This window comes from Solea senegalensis, linkage group LG3 (assembly GCF_019176455.1).
Source record: "Solea senegalensis isolate Sse05_10M linkage group LG3, IFAPA_SoseM_1, whole genome shotgun sequence".
NCBI classification, from domain to species: domain Eukaryota; kingdom Metazoa; phylum Chordata; class Actinopteri; order Pleuronectiformes; family Soleidae; genus Solea; species Solea senegalensis.
In genome coordinates this window covers 6,610,017-6,630,262 of record NC_058023.1, presented here as the reverse complement: position 1 = coordinate 6,630,262, position 20,246 = coordinate 6,610,017, and the positions used below count along the sequence as shown (strand labels likewise).

The 20,246-nt window shown below is 39.3% G+C and overlaps 2 protein-coding genes across 20 annotated transcripts in view; both read left to right on the top strand.

The window, feature by feature from the left end:
* LOC122766468 (calcium/calmodulin-dependent protein kinase type II delta chain) overlaps nt 1–20,246 on the top strand; it is a 557,529-nt gene that overhangs the window by 307,497 nt on the left and 229,786 nt on the right. The gene's annotated exons all lie outside the window — the stretch shown is intronic.
* The window catches only part of actn3b (actinin alpha 3b), a 33,401-nt gene that overhangs the window by 4,888 nt on the left and 8,267 nt on the right, over nt 1–20,246 (top strand). Inside the window, exons 2-9 of the mRNA XM_044021327.1 lie at nt 15,488–15,602; nt 15,950–16,069; nt 16,782–16,868; nt 17,870–17,957; nt 18,090–18,168; nt 19,109–19,190; nt 19,362–19,447; nt 19,626–19,718. Of these exons, the coding sequence (XP_043877262.1) occupies nt 15,488–15,602; nt 15,950–16,069; nt 16,782–16,868; nt 17,870–17,957; nt 18,090–18,168; nt 19,109–19,190; nt 19,362–19,447; nt 19,626–19,718 (750 nt within the window). The remainder of the gene's footprint in view (nt 1–15,487; nt 15,603–15,949; nt 16,070–16,781; nt 16,869–17,869; nt 17,958–18,089; nt 18,169–19,108; nt 19,191–19,361; nt 19,448–19,625; nt 19,719–20,246) is intronic.

The window sequence follows — 20,246 nt, the reverse complement described above, 5'->3', positions numbered from 1 at the left end:
CATAAACGTTGATTCGTTCACCAAACTAGCATATTTATTTGATTTTATATTTTTCTGTTCTATATAAGGAGCGACCTTTTTAGATTCAGTTGTGTTACAAAGTTAGTTTTTTTTTTAGTAAGGTGATATTTATTCACTGCACCTAACGTAATGTGCTGCATGGTCGAATCTGTCTACACCTAATGTCATTTTGCACTTTTAACAACTCGGCCTTTAGTGCAGCAGCCAGACAGCAGCCATTGATTCAACCTCCTGCCTGATGTTTTGAGAATATCAAACACACGTCGGCTCTATTTAGGGAACATCATGGAAATTCAATTTTGTAAACAGTGGCTTCTTCGCTGGATAATGAATATGGATTAAGGCTGCCCAGAGAAGTACTTATTTTACATTCACAGTAAACCGACAGTTAGTGCAAAAGTGCACATCACTTAAATGGTGTAGTGATGATTTTTGTACTTTTCTCATCTTCGTAGCTTAACTAGTGTTTTAGTATAGTTTTTTGAAAGGAAGTGACGAGAATCGTCATATTTGACACCACATGGCCAGTGATAATGAATTTGACATGTTCCCTTCACAGACAAAATGTGATGTTGCATATCAATGCAACACTGAAAGTTGATCTTTCTTATCTGATATTGCTGGCATGATGTCAGTGTTGGCTTTAAAACATCTTACTGGACATTGGCAAACACGTGAAGATCCCCCGATACGACTTACGTCCAAAACTGTTGGCTGAGTAAGCTGCTACGATATTATCATGGTAGTGGGATGTACGAGTATTTGCAAAATCGTATATTGCGATATACCCACACAACAGCTCTACTGAGAGCGAGCACTTGGCACCATCTAGTGGACTGAAATGCTAATTGATTTTTTTTATGCTAATCCACAAAAAGTTTAATGTTTATTTGTAACATTATTTGAAAATTAAATGAATTTGGTGAGTGAAAAGCAGTACAATATTGCCACACAGAATTTGCTATATTTCACTGCATCAATTTCCCCCCCAACTGACTTCTATGCAAGCACCCTATATAACGGTTATTTTTTTCTGTTTATTAATTTCATACAATGAAGAAAAGGTATATCTACATTTACAATGCTGTGACATGAAAAATATTGTGGTAATTTCAGGAGGATAAAGCGGTAGAAGCTGAGTGAGTGAACAGTGCACAGGGGAAAACGTAAATGTATCAGCATCCGTACAGGCACTCTAGATTTATCGGTACATTGGCGAAGTAATAATGGATGTTTTAGGATGAAATTATATGATTTTAATATAAGTTGTTAAATCCTAGTGGAAATTTTCCACAAAACACCAATTTCCCTAATTCTAGTTATAATTGTGACCGTTAATGTTATTTTTGAACTGATTATTAATTCTCTAACAGTATCAGACAACAGCCTGTTGTCCCATAATGCAACTGAGTGAGGGGGGGGTTTAGATACCCTCCCATGATTCACGGTCATGTAAGCCAAGAGCAGGAACAGTTTCCCTTATGAGCTGATCTCTATTTCTCTCGGCATCATTTTCTCTGACTGAACCAGCAGAGCATGGACAAAAGTCTTTGAAGGACCACAAATGAGATCACTAATAAAAAGAGAATTTTCTTTTATGTTAGCATATAAATCTTTTGTTAGGACTTAAAAATAAAACAGCATATTGTTCCTTCCTGTTCATGTAAGAAAATACTTTATGCTTTATAACAATTATACAATTTTCTAAATAAATCTTACTCTTTAACACTTTTGATATTCATTTGTGGGGTATAAACATAAAAACAAAAACAGTTTATTCCAGGTGAATTGTTTAAAAAATAAATAAATAATGGGATTAGTTCTCTCTACTGTATATGTTTTGTGTGCGATACATATAGAGACGCATGTGTTTGAGGGCTGAGCGTAAGTGGAGAGGTGAGAGAAGTCGCAGTCAGATCAAATAGCAGTTGCTATTCCAGAAGCCATGCCCATGTAGGGAGGCTTCTATAAACTGCTTTAGTGCAGTCGCAGGAGCCCTGGGAGGCCGTAAGAAGGGCTGAGGAGTGTGTCTGTGTGCGGGCATGTGTGAGTGTGACATATCCGTCATACAATGTGTATTTTATTCGCTAGACCGCGTGTTTCCTGCGAGGTTTGAGAAACGGGAAAAAGGTCTTGCAGAGTGTCGAGGCGGCGAAAGCGGACACACGATACGCCAACGATGTCATATTCTACCGAGCTAAAGCAGAAATGATGATTGATGGGCTGTGAGAGAGTGGCCATCTTGATCTGATCAGAGCGACCCTGTGGGTCTGCAAATAGAATAAAAGGTTGGATTAGTCATGGGAAATGACCCTCTTGACAGTTGTGTTCCTGTCATGCACCTTTGGCAATTAACTGAAGCCAAACTTTTCATTATTCAAACCTACAAACCTCTCGGTTTTGTTTATTATTCTACAGGGTCGAGATCCGGAACTTATCTTTTTCAAGCCACAAGCGAACAACCCTATGACCTCAGTGGCAAATGATGCACAGCTAATGCCCGGCTGAACACCTACAGAATCACCCCTGCTTCCTAATGATGTCGGACTTGGATGCTGCATCATTAAGCTTCCTGCCGTAATGACACAAACTGAACGTCAAACTCATCTTTTGCCCTTGGATAAGCTCATAATGTTGGGGCAGAATGTTGGCTGTGTGCGGTGGTATTTATAGTTTCGGTGGTAGCAGAAGTTGCAGTCATCAGTTGGGAGTCTGCTGAGATGATAGGTCTCCTATAATAGGTCTGAGGTCATGAGGATATCATTATGTGCTTTGTAATGGTTTAAGAAGCTGCAGTGTGAGCAGATAATCTGCGTTTTTGACTTCACCTATTCTAGCTATGCAATCTTATGTCTTTTCACTAAATCGCCCGAGGCGTTTCGCGTGCGACAGGCGTTCATTAGCTGTTAAATCTAACGTGCCTTAGGGGCGGCAGCTCCCAAAGCTGGTGGACTTCCTGAATGACGCGGCAGTGGTCACATGGTCAATCTGGAGTCACTTCAGTCTAAGAACCTACAAATAACAAAATGAAATCAGAGGTGTAAGATCATCCGACTAAATGTCTGACCTTTTTGTGGTTGATGGTGACTTGCTCTTTTGGCCAAATGGACGCAGAGAAATGTGGCTGGGTGGCATGTTGTACTGTAGACAGACTTAGATCGCTTTCAAACATACGCAGGTTCTCATGGTCAAGGTTCCCGGTAAGACGGAATGAGCTGACTCCAGATCTGCTTGGAAATTTTTGCCTCTTATTTTAGAGAAAGAACCTGCACCTACTGAAATTAGACACAGTCCCCCCTCCTTCTCCTTTTCCTCTTCCTCCCAGTGCTCACATCCCGTTCTCCTCCTCAGGCCTGCCGCAGTCATAAATCCTCCGACAACCACTTGCACCAATTTATCTCCCTGATCGTCAGTCTCAGAGTCCAGAACTCATTAAACGACAAAAGACTGGCCTGCATGCTGCCACCGCCACCGACCATGAACCTGTGCTCACCTCCATCCCCCGCCATCGATCATGCAGTCGCTCAATTAATCTGTTCAATTTTGTAACAAGAAACAGGGTGAAGGCTCACGTCCATGTGAGCGATGGTGTGAGTGTGTGCAGAATATGCAGGAAAACGGGGTTAATGCATACAAACTTGCTAGTCACAATGACTTCAAAGGTTGCTGGCCTGTTGTGAAGTCACAGTTGATTGCCAGCAAGAAAAAGGATTGTATTTTGTGACATCATGCACGTGAAAAGGTTTTGAGGCACATAAGCGGCGTAGTTCTGAGAGTCTGTTGGCTAAATATTGCAGTGATTATTCCGGGGATTATCTGATATTTGGGATGCCCAAGGAAGAAATCTTAATGACTTGTCCATATTAAGTTTCCTGATAAGATTAGGCAACCATGTAATTCGATACAGATCATTTTAGACAGTTAAGGTGGATTGTAATTCCGAATAATTTTGGTAATGTCACACTTTTTCCCTCAGGTGCCAACTTAACTTAAGATTTTAGATGTTTTTCTTTCACCCAATGGAATTGCAAAAACTTTCATTCAGAAAATCAAATTTGTAATGATATTCAAACAAAAAATGTAAACATGTGTTGAGGCGGCTTCATTAACATAATTAACGACTAAAATGAAAGGTAACATAAAAAAAGTGTATTTATTTTATAAGAACAACCACTAAAAATGGACTATGACATTGTTTTATTTAAAATTACTGAACAGTAAGTTGTCACACGTCGCACACGGGCAGAACAAATTGGGCTTGTTGTTGCACACGTGTTAGTTGTATCATTGATAATGGCAGTGTTCAGTTCATGTCGTCAGGACAGTGTGACAGTGACCTAGCATGCACTCTGAAATGAAACTAGCCATCATTACTTTCATTGACCTGAGCTTCTCCCACCGTGACCTGTCAAAATGTCTGCCATTAAAAAGGGGCCTATTGGTGATACTTCATATCACCACTGCCAGGCAATTGAAATCCTTTGTAAGCTCACATAACATCAAGTCAATGAAACATTTTTTGCTTTTTCTGAAGACCAAAAAGTGTCACTGTGACCTGGAACATCTGCACACACGCAGACACACGGCTGGAGAGGCACTTTGTCAAATGTTTGGCTGGCATTTCAAGCTGGCTCCATCACTCTGGTAGCACAGTGGAACACAATGCAAGTCGGCGTAATGGAGCAGAGCGGGACACAATGTATCCTCACACTGAGCCTGGGCAATTAAAGTGACTGTGCAGACAGACAGATGGCCGTGTCACAACAAGTGATTGACTGAACCAGGTTAGCCATCCTCTCCCTCCAGTTGCCCAGGGATTCGAGCTGCGTGCGGAAAGTAAATGGAGCACCTGGCTCAGGCATGATGTCGCGCAGAATTGTCAGGACGGTATCTCCGCATGACGGCACTTGCCCGTTTGTTATTTCTTAGGTCGCAGTGACACCCAGTGTGGTGTTGTTTTTGCCTGCTCGTGTGCTGCTGAGTGAAAAATCAGACTTTTCCCACACGATAACGCTGCAGGTTGTTTTAGCTCAAGTCTGGTTTGTAAGCACAGCTGGGTGTTGTCAGTATGGATTAGTAAATAACGATTATTATCATATTATTATTATTATTTTCTTGATTAATGGAGTACTTGCTTTGTCCATAAAATGTGGAAAATATTGATCAGACCTGGAAATCATGATGTTCCCAAATGTCTTGTTTTGCCCACAAATCTAAATTATTTGGTTTTTATGATTTCTTTGTTAGATGGAGCTAAGAAACCAGAAAATATTATATTCACATGTAAGAAGCTGAAAAATTAGAAAGTTAGTTTAAATTATAAAAAACAAACCTCAAAATGATTTATCGATTCCTAAAATATGCATTTTATAGTCGATTAGTCGAATAATCCTTGAGCCCTATTATGTATGTATGTTATGTTTCATAAGTAAGCCTAATATTACACTCGTATTATATCTAGTAATATCCCAATATACAAGACATATTGGGATATGAAGCTGCACACAGGTCGTTTCGCTGAGCTCATGAAAAGTTTTCTTTTGAGATGTTTGTGCTTATCAAAAGGAGAGTGACAATACACTGTAAATACCCTTTAAATTAAAAATATCTACCGTTTGTGGTCTGTATTACGTGCCTAAAATAAGGATGTTAACATTGAAAAGTGTTAAGTGACTTTTTAAAATACAATTTTGTCCATTCAGTGTATTTTGTATTATAATACATGTAATATTTAGTGTATTTTAGAAATGTATTCAATATAAATGACGATTACCAATGCGACAGCCTTTAAAACCGGGAAAAGTCATCACAGATACATTATCACGATATGATATCCATATATTGCTCAGCCCCAGTGTCTGTGGGTGGACGATGGATGCCATATTTCACCACTTGCTGCACCTGTTCTCTCTCTCACAGTGTATCTCCCTGGCATCTGGCACTCACATACACTTTGACGAGTCGAGGTGTCCTAGGCCTTTTATCCTCCAAACACACAGATAAATCTCGTCGGTTTGTACTCGGGCCTTTCCTCTGGAGCACAGTGGTGGCCGTGTTGTAAGCAGGGTCTCTGGGGTTGTAGCCCATTAATCCTTCAGACATTCGGCGAGGCAGGAAAAGGAAAATGATGTTGGGAACGATTCACACACACCGCCAAACTGCTGAAAATGTAACTTGAGACAACACTTCCCACAATAGTCATCTAGATTTAGACTTGATATGATAATTTACTTATTTTTGTCCTCACCTGAAATTGAATACACCGCAAAGTGACCTGAATAGAGGGTTTATGCTGTACTTTTACCATTAAGTGTATTTGGTGAGGCTCATTTGCCTCCTTTTGTGCCTACAGCAGTTATATAAAGTAACAATTTAAATAAAATAGCACAGAATAATATTAAAATAGCTTAATTTCTTCAACTAACATGTTGAATATGATCTAAATTTAGTAAAACCATCGTATTTGAGTAGCTAGAACTAGAAGACGACCAATACAGTTATGTCCATATCGCAGCAATTAATATTGGTGATACCCAAGGAATAAATCTTAATGACTTTGGTTGTTTGTTCACTTGTCTTTAACAGTTTCCTGATAAGATTAGGCAACCATGTAATTTGAGGTGAATTAAGGTGAATTGTTAGCCGAATAAATTTGGTAATCTCACACTTTTTTTCAGGTACGTTGGACATTTTTTTATCCAACCTAAGCATAGTTGCCTAAGTCATATTTGAACGTAGGACATAGGGAATAAGGCAGGATGATGCAGCAGTGGTAGGAGAATTAAGTTAGGCAGATAAAAAAATTACCAAAAAAATGACTTTACGCAATTATGCTATTAGGCTAATGATGTCTGCAATGCAATTATATACACTATTTTCAGTAAAACATAATATACAAACTACACATTAAATGTATGAAACAGGCAAAAAACTAAACAAAAAACTTTTGGATAAAAGCAGTGAAATTAACAAATATCTCAAAACAACAAAAGCACAATTGGCCAATTAATAAATGGGAAATAACGGCCTGAATCTACCTCTAGCTGGAACCGTTAAACATCTTGTGTATTAGGTTAAACAAAGTATTGAGTAATAGATTAGTCTGTTGAAAAAAATATCAAGGGTTGCTTGATTTATTTGATATATTTTTAAAAATGTTTAAGGATGGGTAATTTGGGTAAATACCTCATTGAGCCACTAATCAATGATTGATTATTCTCATTATTATTTTTATGGATAGATGTTGTCAGTGGGAAACTCAGTGGCAGTTGCAGCAGTTTAGCGATGTAGCTGTCCTGTTGTTTTACAGATTATGTGGGGGGTAAGAGGTGAGTCCATGGGGCAGAAGAGTTCAGGTTGGTTATTAGAGGTGTGTGTTTGGGTGATGAGAGTTTTAACTCTTATGTCTTTGTCCCAAATCGTCCCCGTGGCACCCAAGTTCAGGGCTCCAAGTCTTTTTGACGAGGGAGCGGATATTTAAAGCCCACAAAGGGGATGGGGGTAGAGGGAGAGTCGGCAGTGGGCGGCTCCTAAATGTCGGCGACACCTGTCAAGTGTCGTAACTCCTCTTACCTCCTCTCTCTCTCTCTCTCCGTCCTGTCACTTTATTGGCTGGGGAGGAATTCAAGCCGTTTGTTGTTTACAAGAGACCCCTGATGCAACGCCGTGATGTCAGAAACAGAAACAAACACGGTGGTTTGATGGTGATGAAAATAATGTTGCTGCCTCACAGTGTCAGCTCCTCAGTGGATACACAGTCAGCTGTTTTTATTACGTGTAGGCCGTATTTAATCTTTTTGCGTAGATTAAATCCCTTCCCCCTTCTTCTCCATTAGAACAGCGTGTTATACCGTGTTTCTTCCACTGCCTATCAGATGTTTTCAATAGAGATGAGCCAACGTGATACTGCTTGCTGTTCAAATCCTTTAACATAATTCCCAGGAAACATACGGTAAACATGTCAGGGAACCAGTCTCCTCACCGGCTGTATTCATAAAAAGTGAAGATGGTAGATAGCTGTTGTGTCCTGGGATGACAGAGCATTTTGTCGTTTCCTGAAAGATCCTGAGAGTTGGAACACTGCCATAAAACGTGCTTGGAGCAAGCGCAGAAGAACTCATTTTATTGTCTCTTTTATTTCACGTGATTTTATTGCGATGCGTAAGCGTTCTCCGAAGAAGTACGAGGGAAAGTCTTATCAGAAAGTTGAATTTTAGCACAAGTTCAAAATTGCTTTTTAATCTCCACACACTTGTGGTTTGTTGACATTGAGATCTGCAGGTTTATCAACAGTTTGATGCTTTCATGTCAGTGCTAACACTTACTACTACAGGCAGACTGGTGCAAATGGAAGTGGTCCGAAATAATTGGACAGGTTTGGGAGATTACACTGGGCCTTGTAATACTGAACGCAGGCTTACATTTTCTTAGGTGTGATTTATAATCATTGTATTTATAGATTTACCTTTGGAAACTATTATCTGCATGTGCACGTTTACGATCATAACTCGGTCCAAGTTTAAAAGTGTGTGTCCTTGTGCATCACAAACATAGTGACCTTAAAAATAAAAGAAGAACACTGTGTTTCTATGTGACGGCTGTTATTGTGGACTCTGCTCGAGCATGTGAGCCCGTGATTTGTTTATGTGGCAGCCGTGTGTGCGTTTGCCAAACAGGTGTGTGACAAAGGTGGCTGTGGCCGACAGGTGGAACGCGAGTCAATCACGTTCACGTCAAGTATTTTTACACCGTCGTTGAGACATAAATAGCTGTTTTATATTGTAGTTAGAGACACAATTTGTACAAATACCAGCTGTGGTGTTTTAGTCGCCTTACAGCACAATCTAACATTGTATTGTCTGGGCTTAATGTCTAAGACCAGACGTCTCAAACTTGCGGCCTGCAAACCACATGCGGGTAACCACTTAATATCAACTTACACTTTTATTTTGAAAATCCGTGAAATATTGTCACAAATGTAATGAAATACTGTGATTTAATTTTCATCCGATATCACATACTGTACAGATGCTTTTTCTCCACACAGTTGATGATTTCTTTAAGATCCTAATACACAGTAACATATACAATATTTGCCATTGTTTTAGTAATTGTCATTGACAAGTTATTTTTTATTAATTTGCCAGTTATCACAAGTTACCAGAGTTATTAGAGTCACCAAAACTATATTTTTTCATCCCAAAGTGTTTTTTGTTTTGTTTTTTTATGACCCTTTTCATGCATTATTTTTCATTGAAAATACTGTATACAATTGCATTGCAGTGCAGACATAAAATGTAGATTGGAGCGTTGCTCAATACTGTACATCGTTGGTCAATACTGTACATCTTTACAGTGTGGATTGTAGTGGTGTGGGGGGGGGCTCAAAACGTGAGCATAAAACTAGAGAGAGAATCAAGTGCTGGAAGACAAATCATCAGTCACCATGCTGATAAACACTTTCCCTAATTAGATCCACTGTTTTTGACAGAAGGTGCAAATTAGTGAAGTCAGCTAATGTAGAGTTCTCTAAATAAATCGACTCAGTGAGAGAACAGTCTGCAAATCTGTCAGGTGTAAATTAGAGTCACAATTCTTCATCTAAATAAGAAGCGTTTTAAAGACTATTTAAAGAGCATCTGTGTTCACTGTGTGTGTGTCGGACTAACACAATGTAGGGCACAATGTGGAAGCCATTTTGTGTCTGCGCACAGTGGTAGGGGTGGGAATCACCAGAGACACCACAATACGATGTTATTGTCACGATATTGCAAAAATATTGAGTATTTGTGAAATCATATATTGCGATACACTCACGCAACAGCTCTCGTGAGAGTGAGCACTTGGCACCCTCTAGTGGACTGAAATGTCATTGGATCTTTTTTAATGCTAATCCACAAAATGTAACATTTTATGTAAAATGTGATACTTGTCTCTAAAACGATATATCGTCACGCAAAATATGTCAATATTTCACTGTATCAATTTCAAGTATCGTAGTATGATAAGTTCTAGACGTGACATGATGTTCGCAGATAAAAGTTGAACATTACGACTGATTTACTGTGGAACAAATAAGACTCCGACTTTCTTTAGGTGGAAATACGAATTTAGGGGGTGTTTTCTTTTTATGAAATGATTGAACCAATAAAACATATTTAAGCAATTCTTGTTAAAACCATTTTTATTCACCATTATCCAAAGCAAATACTTTTATTTCCATGTTACGTTCACAGCCGTTATTTCAGTTTTAGTCAAAGTTCAAAGGACACATTTTCCCAACCAAAAGTGATGTAGTACTAATATTATAGTTTATTACTTCTACTTGTAATAGCAATAGTAATATTTTTTTTTTATAAAAAATAGATGTGACAGGCATTTTTCCAAAGACATTTTGCATACGTTTTAATTATTTTTTAATTAAATTATTTCTTAAAATTTCTTACAACAAAAGTGATAAAATTGGTACACAGCTTGCGTCACAGTTTGGTTCAGTGGAGCCTCTTTTTTTGGTTATTAAACACTAGTTTTCTGGTTGTTTGTTTCTTTTATAAGCCTGTGATCATTCTGCCCTTATGACCTTCGAATGTAGAAATAGGTTTATTTTAAGACGATGGAAACCAAAGCCATTTATTTTTATTTTAAAGTCATTTTACTCTTTCCCAAACATACTTATAACATACTAAATCTGAAGTGCAGGATTGGGTCAGGTCTGTTCACGAAGTAAATCCTGCTCGTGGTTTCCCCTCTGAGGTTGACAGCAGTAATTCCAGTCCTGGTTGCGTCAGCTTTTTTGACAGACAGTCGAGCTCGTTGACATTATGAGGAGCCTGTTTCAATGTGTATGGGAACAGGAACATGTGTGTGCATGTGCATGTGAGCTGTATGGAGGCTCCGCAGCCCTGATTCCCCCCCTCCTTGGGGAGGCACAGTCATGACAGGCATTCAGCTGGTCTACCGTGACCTCATTTTACAAGAAGGACCAGTAAAAGAAATAGAGTCTGAGCTTAGCCGAGCTGAGCCGGGCTAGACTGACAGGTGTGGACAGACAGAGGAGGCTGGAGAGTGACTTCATGCCGCTGGACTTTGTAAATCACCACAGGCATTAAAACTAACCCAGGGGGTGAGATAATAGAGCTGTACAAAGGCAGGGCAGTAAAAAAATAATACCTCCTCTGACTGTCACAGGTATGACACTTAATTATTTTTTAATATGCTTCGCGTTTAATGAATTTGGGATTATGCCTCCATCTCGAGCAGCGATTCCCAAAGTGTGGGTCATGAGGGTACTTGCAGGTGGACCGCAAGAGGTCTGGAAATTAACCAAATGGAACAGATTTTAATCTTGAATTTTGCCATTAAGCTTTAAATAATAGTAAAATGTTAAGTCTTCATTTCAAAACTCACTTTAATGAATCTTAGTATTTGTTTCTCAAGGAAAACGGCTTTCAACCACAATCTTGCATGTATATTTACCGAAACTAAAGTGCATTCAAACTAAGCTTAAGACTAATAGTTAATGATTTATTTAACCTTTTCAAGGCACTCAGTGTAGTTTTCAAGTTAAATTAACCCATTTCATTTTACGGTGTGGTTGTATTTAGAGACCTAAGTTTTGGATAAATAGATTATGCAATGTTTTTGTGGATTTTGAGGATTTCTTTTTCCATCTGTAGCTTCGATCCGATCTCCTTTGATGTTGGCAATGTTTCACTCTTCTCGTGTTTCCGACACTTTCTCTGGTTCATTATTTTTTATCTGGTCATTTTCTCCTGTCCATTCCTCCTCCTCTTCTGTCCGTCTTGGACACTTTACAGTTCACCTCAGGAATCCTGCCTTCTCAGCTGTCCGGTGGTGTCCCATAGCAAACCGATTTAGCCTCAGCCACCGCCCTCTTTTTGCCCTCCCACCTCAGTTTTTTCTCCTCCTCCTCATCTCCTTAATTTAGCCCCCACTCCTCCTCCTCCTACAGCTCCTCTGCCTCCTTCACACACCTTCTCCTCTCCGGCTTGGCCTGGTGGCCTCTGTGCACTGGATTAGGAGTCTGTCTAAATTTGGTCATGCGTGGCAAAGGAGACGAGCACCTGCTGGGTCATCGGCTGGCCGGACAGGCGGCCTCGTCTTCTCTCTAAAGCCTTACATCAAATTACACCAGAGCCTGGGCATTCCTGTCACTCCTCTCACTTCTCCACTCCACTGCCACTCTCTGTCGTTCTACCAGCCGCTTTTCTTTGGCCTTCAAATATCGAAAATCATAGTGTTTTAACAGTAATGACAATGGGTAATTTAGCCAACTGCTGAAGAGGAACCATTTGGATCTTTTAAACCAAAATAGCAAACATTGAATACAAAAGTGTACAAGTCCTTCATCACACTTTTAGCTAAAATTACTTTATATTAACTTAAAATAGAATTTAGTTGTTTATTATTACTCAGCAAGGTAGCATGTAGTAAAGTTAATTTAGCTTAAAAAGTTAAGCCGCAATAACTCTGTTTCTAAAAAAATATATCTAGTTATTACAGTTGTTAGTTACCTAATGTAAAGTCATGCCAAAGTGGTGTAAAATAATCAAATTCACCTAAAATTCTAGTATAAAGTAGTGTAAAATAAAAACAGCCATAATATAAGTACATGAGAATGGTGTAGTTGCTGTTAAGTGTTATAATGTTAAATGTAACTGCAAAAGTTGATATTTTATGAAATGACTTCCTTATTTGAGAATGATCTGGTATTTACAGTTGTTATTGAGTAAAATACATGTAAAATCATGTAAAAGTAGTGTAAAATTGTGAGATACACATACCTTTCGAATGTTCTATTTTTATAAGTGTATGTTTGCTTTTTTAAAAGTTAGTGGCATATTATTTAATCAATAAACCAATTAATACTTTTCACTGACCCATTTCCCTGTTGTTCACTAACTGGTTAGTTGAATTGAAGCACGTTTTGTATTACAGTTATATATATGGTCAGGTGGAGGAATCAGGCATAGCATAGCTCCATGGTTTCTCAAACTGTGGTACGTGTAACACCAGTGGTACGCGAGCTTCCTCTGGTGGTATTTGAAATACTGTTCTACTGTTTATACGGAGCTGAGGAATTTTGACCGGAGTGCATAGAAAATGAAACAAATACAAAAATAAATTAATAAATGAAATAATAGTAATTAGAATCACCATATCTCTCGCTCCATCTTAATCTAATTTCACTATATGAGTGTGTGAAATATGTGAGGAAATGATCTTATTGGGAGTAAATCTGCCTCCTGTGAAAAGAACAGCTCATATCAGTCGACCTTCATCAATCACAAGGAGCAGAATGAAGAAACTTCTTTTTACTTTTAAATTATTAATTTGATTTCTGTCCTTAAACTAAAATTGAATAGAAGTTTTATTTTCAGTCTAGGGCAAAATAAATAAATAGAATTAGATTTTCTTTCCCTCCTCTCCTCCGTCCGTCAGTGAGTTGCACCATGTTCTTGTCGGTCTGTCTCTGGTGCTTTGCTTCCTCCGTCCACCATGTACGTCATACTCGAGTGCAGATGTCAGACATGGAAGCTCACGCAGTTTCACCCACACACCCACATGCTGTTCGTGGACATGTACATTCTCTACCTTGCTTAATGTCTTCTGCTGTAATGTAAAATTAATGCTGTCACCCACTGAGCACAAGCCCTGTTTCACTGCAAATTTATACATCCCATTCTCTCTGTCTCTGTGTGTGTGTGTGTGTGTGCTCAGTCTCTGCCTCCACCCACACCATCATCTGTAGTTAGTTATTCAGCTCATGTACTGATTCTGCTTCTACACCCACACACTCCAAACCCTGGCAAAGTTTTGGCTCCACAGTAGCAGCCCACAAACACACTCAAGTTTGAACGCGCACATGTCCAACGTTTGACACTAAAACACAACAAAAGCTCCTCAAAATAACCACTCGACAGCGACTGATTGATTGGATTGATGGAACCGACTCAACTGACGTACACGACCGCTTCCATTAGGCAATTTTCCAGCCCGGAGAAAAGCAAGCACTCAGCGGCTGAGAGCCATTTACATCACTGTCTGCATTCTGCCCATTACGCAAGACAGCAGCAGCATCAACTAATGAAGAGTTTAGTTTAAAAAACGAGATCTCTGGCTTTTTCAGGAAAATGTAGAACCTACTCGCACAAAATGCTCACACGCTGGACTCGTAACAGATTCTGTCTGATGCGAAAACAGACTTAACGTTGTGAAAGAACATTCTAGGGCTAAGGGGAAAACCTATTCATGAATTGTTTTGATGAAGTGCCGCGTACGTTTTCATTGCATCCGGAAACTGCAAACTGTTGGTTGTTGTTTTTAATTAGCTCATTTAAAGCTAATGTTACCAGTGTTTTGGTTAACAAATTGGTTAACTTCCTGGTGGAAAATGCATTGTGATTAGTAAATAATTTACCTCATACCAGCCTTTTTATCTCCCTGTACACTTCCTGGCTGATGCCTGTTGTTAGCATTCCCCCATCTTTCTATATAACTTGCACACAAATAGGTTTCAATGTTGATGCAGCAGATGTGTGGTGAAAGACTTCTAGAACATGCATTCTGATTTATTCACTTCTTTATTCTTGTCCTTGCTCTTGACAACGTCTTTTGGCTAACTTTAGGGCCGTTACTGCTGTTAGCTCCATCTAACTTGTGTACAAAGGTATAAATGTTGCTAAAGTAGATACCACAATAACCTATAATATTTACAGAAGAGACTGAATGACCTCTGCAGTTAAAAGTGTATATATATATATATATACATACATATATACACTTTTAACTGCAGGTCATTCAGTCTCTTCTGTAAATGAAAATAATAGTGCGTAGCGGCCGATTTAGCATACTGTTGTAGTCCTTATGCTCTTACTTAACGATGAAACTGTATTGTGTTGTGTCCACAAACTTTTAAGTATTCGTTATTTTAATGATTTCTCTGTTATATGGACTAAAGAAACCAGAAAATATTAATTCACACATTTAAAGAGCTAAAAAAATCATCAAGCTTGTTTTAATTATATAATTATATATAAACAAATACAGTCTAATCAATTGATAGATTAGCAAAATGGTTGACGGGTAATTGAGTAGTTGCTGCCCTAGAATAAACTTAAGTAACTAACAGTTTGAGGCAGGAGTCAGTTTGAGTTTTAGTACAGAATCAACAGCAGCTGTGGCACTGACATAAATGTCAAACAGTATATGTGCGCGCTCTCACTGTCAGCAGCTACTGTATTAACAAGGTCACTAAGTGAAGTGGACAGCAAAGGCCTCGCTAAGCAGTTTTCCCTCTGCTCTCTTCAGGGAAACGCTGTACTCTGTGTGTGTGTGTGTGGCAGGTGAAGTTATGGTTCTTGCTGTCAGTATCTGTGAATGTCACAATGAGAGATGTCTCACAGTGTGACCTCCATCATCTCTTTCTTTCTATCTCCGTCTTCAGACCTTCACAGCTTGGTGCAACTCCCACTTGAGGAAGGCCGGGACACAGATCGAGAACATTGAGGAGGATTTCAGAAATGGCCTCAAACTCATGCTGCTGCTGGAGGTCATATCAGGTACATACACACATATTGTATGTTTTTAATTAATCATTTCGGCAAAATTCATGTTGTCATGTTGTGGGCTGTTTATTTCTTCTTTATGGTCGTAGAATAGGTGATGTCGAGCGATTCCCATTAACAGATCAAATGCTGTGGGGGTTTTGTTGGAACTGTAAATTAAACGTAAAGGTTTATATGAGTGGGGAAATAAATGTTTATACTAGTAAAGAAATTTGAACAATTTGTTCTTTGAGTGAATGGATAATACTTAAAATACTTAGATTTGATGTAGTTTCGGATATGTGTATAGATTAAAGTCATTCCTAGTTCCACCCTCCTAAATACTGTTCTACACCTTCCAGGTGAGAGGCTGCCCAAACCCGACAAAGGCAAGATGCGTTTCCACAAGATCGCCAACGTGAACAAAGCCCTGGACTTCATCTGCAGCAAGGGCGTCAAGCTGGTGTCCATCGGTGCCGAGGGTGAGCGGCGTCTCTTTCTGTTCCTCCCTCTGCTGCCCATCCTAACTTGTCCTTTTATTAATAGACCATCAATCACATAGTATCTGCTACTGACGCTCACAGCGTCGGGAGAATTTGAAGGAGCTGACAGCGACACGGAAGGAAACTGAACATCGTCCAAGTGTTTCAATTTACCCCGAGTGATCATGTATTAAAATAACGCATGTTATTTTGTCGCTGAGGCAGAAATAAGCAGCGATAAAAGTGTCTAAATGAATGAATATGAGCGTTCAAAGGTTCCGTTGTGCCAAACTTTGGTCGTGGTCGTTGTTTTAAATAGGATAATGATACAGTGACAGTGAGACTCGCAGAGATAGTGGTTACTGTGAACAACAAATTGCTATGTAAATCACACTTTGTTTTTCAACTCAAAGGATAAACAGGGTTAAAGCCATTGTTTGGACAGAGAACATTAAGACTCGCCGAGCGCAGTCACATTAGTTAGAGGAGAATTCAAGTCTCACAAAAATTCACCAATTGCAGCCAAGTTTTTCTGTTCTTTGTCTTGTGAGCCTTCAGGCAGAGGAAAATTCAATTTGTCTCGACTGCAGTGCCTTCAAACGGTACATGATTAAAGTCTGACCTTGTAGAGAGTCATGAGTCAACGGCCTGATTTGAGTCTTTTACGTATTGATCACTGACGTACGTGTGTGTGTGTGTGTGTGTTTTACAGAAATCGTTGACGGTAATGTGAAGATGACCCTGGGTATGATCTGGACCATCATCCTGCGCTTTGCCATCCAGGACATTTCTGTGGAAGGTGTGTGTGTGTTTACACAAACTAACAATGTTCTTTACCAAATTACATTTAGTTATTTTCACTTTTTTCATCTGCTTTTAGTCTATTGGGGAAAGTTAAGACTTCCAAACTTAAAGTGGGATTATTTTGACACTAAGTTTTAGCCTCAACACATATTTAATGCTTTTACTGTGCTTGTCAAATTTAGCAAAAACATGAAAATATACCTTTTTCCCGCCCAGTTAATTCATCAGAAGTGAAGTTAGTAAGTATTTTATGATACTGTTGTTTTACATAGATCATAGATCCTGAGAAGTTTCTCGTTGTGTGACGTGTGACGTGGTCACTGCTGGAAAACGCGACTCTGTTTAGCTGTTTGCAGATGTTAGTGAATCTGATGGCACTTAAGTCTATTTTGGTTTCTTCCACATGATCTGAACGCTCGTGATTCACGCGAGATGCAGCGCTCTGATAAACACACTTTTACTCTCCATGTCTTGTCATAAGAGCACAAACGGAGGCCCAATTTCTCATTTATTGTGTCGGTCACAGTTTATGCGCATTAATAATGTGGGTAAAAAAAAACCCACAAAAACACTTTACTGTGATTTGTTGTGTTATTGAAGTTATTTTAGTCCTTGCTCTTACTCACTCCCCTGATCTCCACCTGCACCTCGCGTCATTGCATTCAAGGCACAATAAATCTCTGTTTATAGACCTCAGACCTTCCTCTTCACTCCGCTGACCCTCACCTTCAAGTCATCTTCACTCAGTCCGTCTTTATTGTCGCCGCTCGTCAGTGACGTCTGCCGCGATATACCTCCACTCCCTTTACTGCCGACCTACTTCTAACCTCTGATGATTCATCATTGCTGTGCCGCTGCAGGAGATGATCTTAATTTGCCTCCGTCACAAACCACTCCGCCATATTCATCATCCCTTCTTTTTCCATCTTCTCCTCAAAACAATGCCACTCACTCACTCACTCACTCTTTTACTCTTCCTTCTTTTGCCTTCTGCAGAGACTTCTGCCAAGGAGGGTCTGCTGCTGTGGTGCCAGAGGAAGACTGCCCCCTACAGGAACGTCAACGTGCAGAACTTCCACATCAGGTGGGTGTGCAGCGCCGCACTGTGGCATTCATTCAAAACTGCAACCATTTATCTACTGTTAAGGCTTTTAACACATTTCCCATCAAATGACTTATGTTTCCTCCTCTTTCTCTTTCTCTTGCGGCGGCCCAGTTGGAAGGATGGCCTGGCTCTGTGTGCCCTCATCCACAGACACAGACCTGACCTTATTGACTACTCCAAACTGAGAAAGGTGCCCTGTTCCCTTTATCTGTTTTTTTTTGTTTTTTCCTTTGCTGTCTTTTTTCTTGTCTTCAGTGTTAGTCCTGCGTCCCTCTGTCCTTTTCTGTGCCGTTAAATGTGCCGTCGACAAATTTGCAGCAAATAATGTTGCAACAACAAAGTTGTTTCCATCTGGAGTATTAATCACATAAATATGTCAGTGACTTAACCTGAACTGGTTCTTAAAATGAGACCAAACCAGTCAGTATTCGGTATTTCAAACTGAAAAATCGTCTTTTAAAATTTTGAGTTTGAGTATTTTGTGATCCTCAAACAATTTTGTGTAATTTTTCCAACCTTTTACTTCAGATTTATGCAGATATGGTTCAAATAAAATGCATAAAACAAAGTTTGAATGAATTCACATTTCACATCCTCTTAGAAATTCTTTGTTAAACCAATTTAAAATGATACAGATATTGGCTGTATGTTATGTAGAAATTTGCTCCTGTAAGGCTTGATATTGTGATTTTGTTTGTTTGCCATCTTGAAAAAGTGAGTTTCCATATAGAAAGATTGGGAAACAATGGATTAGAGCACCAGTTACACGAATAAAATCAACTATAATGGCAGTTATTGCTATTGTCTAGCAAGAAAGTATTGGAAATTGTGATAATAGGAGGCATGATGTTGCCACTGTTATACTTGTGACAATGTTATTGAAGCTAGAAAATAATACTAATTTTAATGAAGCCATTCATGTTTATATTTACTATCACTACTTGCAAACTTAATTTATTTATTTTACAATTTACAAAACAAAATTTTTTTTTTTCTGAATGGATGAATAGCAAGTCTGAAGTCCTCAAATATTTGTGTATGTCGTTTCTCATCGTTTGGTCGATTTCTAAAGTAGAGGTCGTGTTTTCCTGTGCGGCGTTGTGACAGTCGTACTTGTTGCGTGTCTGCAGGACGACCCCATTGGTAACCTGAACACCGCCTTCGAGGTGGCCGAGAAGTTCCTGGACATCCCCAAGATGCTCGACGCTGAAGGTGAGGCAGCGTAATCTGAAACAAAAGCCGAGGGAAAAATGTCGTCGTCTGTAGGACGCGCTCGCCTCCATAGGCAGATTATACAAGATCAAGATGTCAAATTCAATTTAAATTTAAATTTTGTCCTCATTTGTTACTGCTCCAGTTTGATTTTGGTTTTTTTGTCCTTAGATATTGTGAACACACCCAAACCTGATGAGAAGGCCATCATGACCTACGTGTCCTGCTTCTACCACGCCTTCGCTGGAGCTGAACAGGTCAGAGTTTGGCTGTTAATATTTTATTACTAATCTTGGCTGTTTTCTTCTTATTCATGTGGATTCTTGTAGATATTTAATCATCAAACACTTACAACGACACAACAGCAGTAATGAATGAATGGGAGCCATGTATGTAACATTTTACCCTCATTCTTTCTCTCTCTCTCTCTTTCAGGCTGAGACAGCTGCCAACCGTATCTGCAAGGTTCTGGCCGTCAACCAGGAGAACGAGAAACTGATGGAGGAGTACGAGAAGCTGGCCAGCGAGGTGAGAAACCGCTGCAACCCAATCCTCCTACTCTCACTGTGTCCTAGAAAACATCCTCCTCTTCCTCCTCTCTGCAAACAACACTTCAATGCTCCCTTTGTTTTTGTTTTTTTGTTTTTTTTAAAACGCTCCAAACTTTCTCTTCCGTAACTTTACATGACGCAGTTCTAGAAATCAGTCGGAGGTTTTTCATGAGCGGAAGAGCAAAGTGTCAGAGAAACAAACTATGAACACTGAAGACCGTTACGCTGTAAACGTCTGTAAAAAAGTTTCTTGAAGCAGTAGTTTGGATAAATAATTCAATAAGTTATCTTTTTCTTAAAGGTCCAGTGTGTAATATTTTAAAAGGGTTTATGTGTTTAATTTAACTCTGAAATAAGGATTGTTTTGACAGCTTTTTTTTTGTGTACTTAAAGCAAGGGCCTTCCTTTATGGAGTCGGCCATCTTGCACTGCCATGATTTTACAGAAGCCGTGGCACAAGATGGCGGCTGTCGCAGGATGGTAACCCTTCTGTTACCATCCTGTT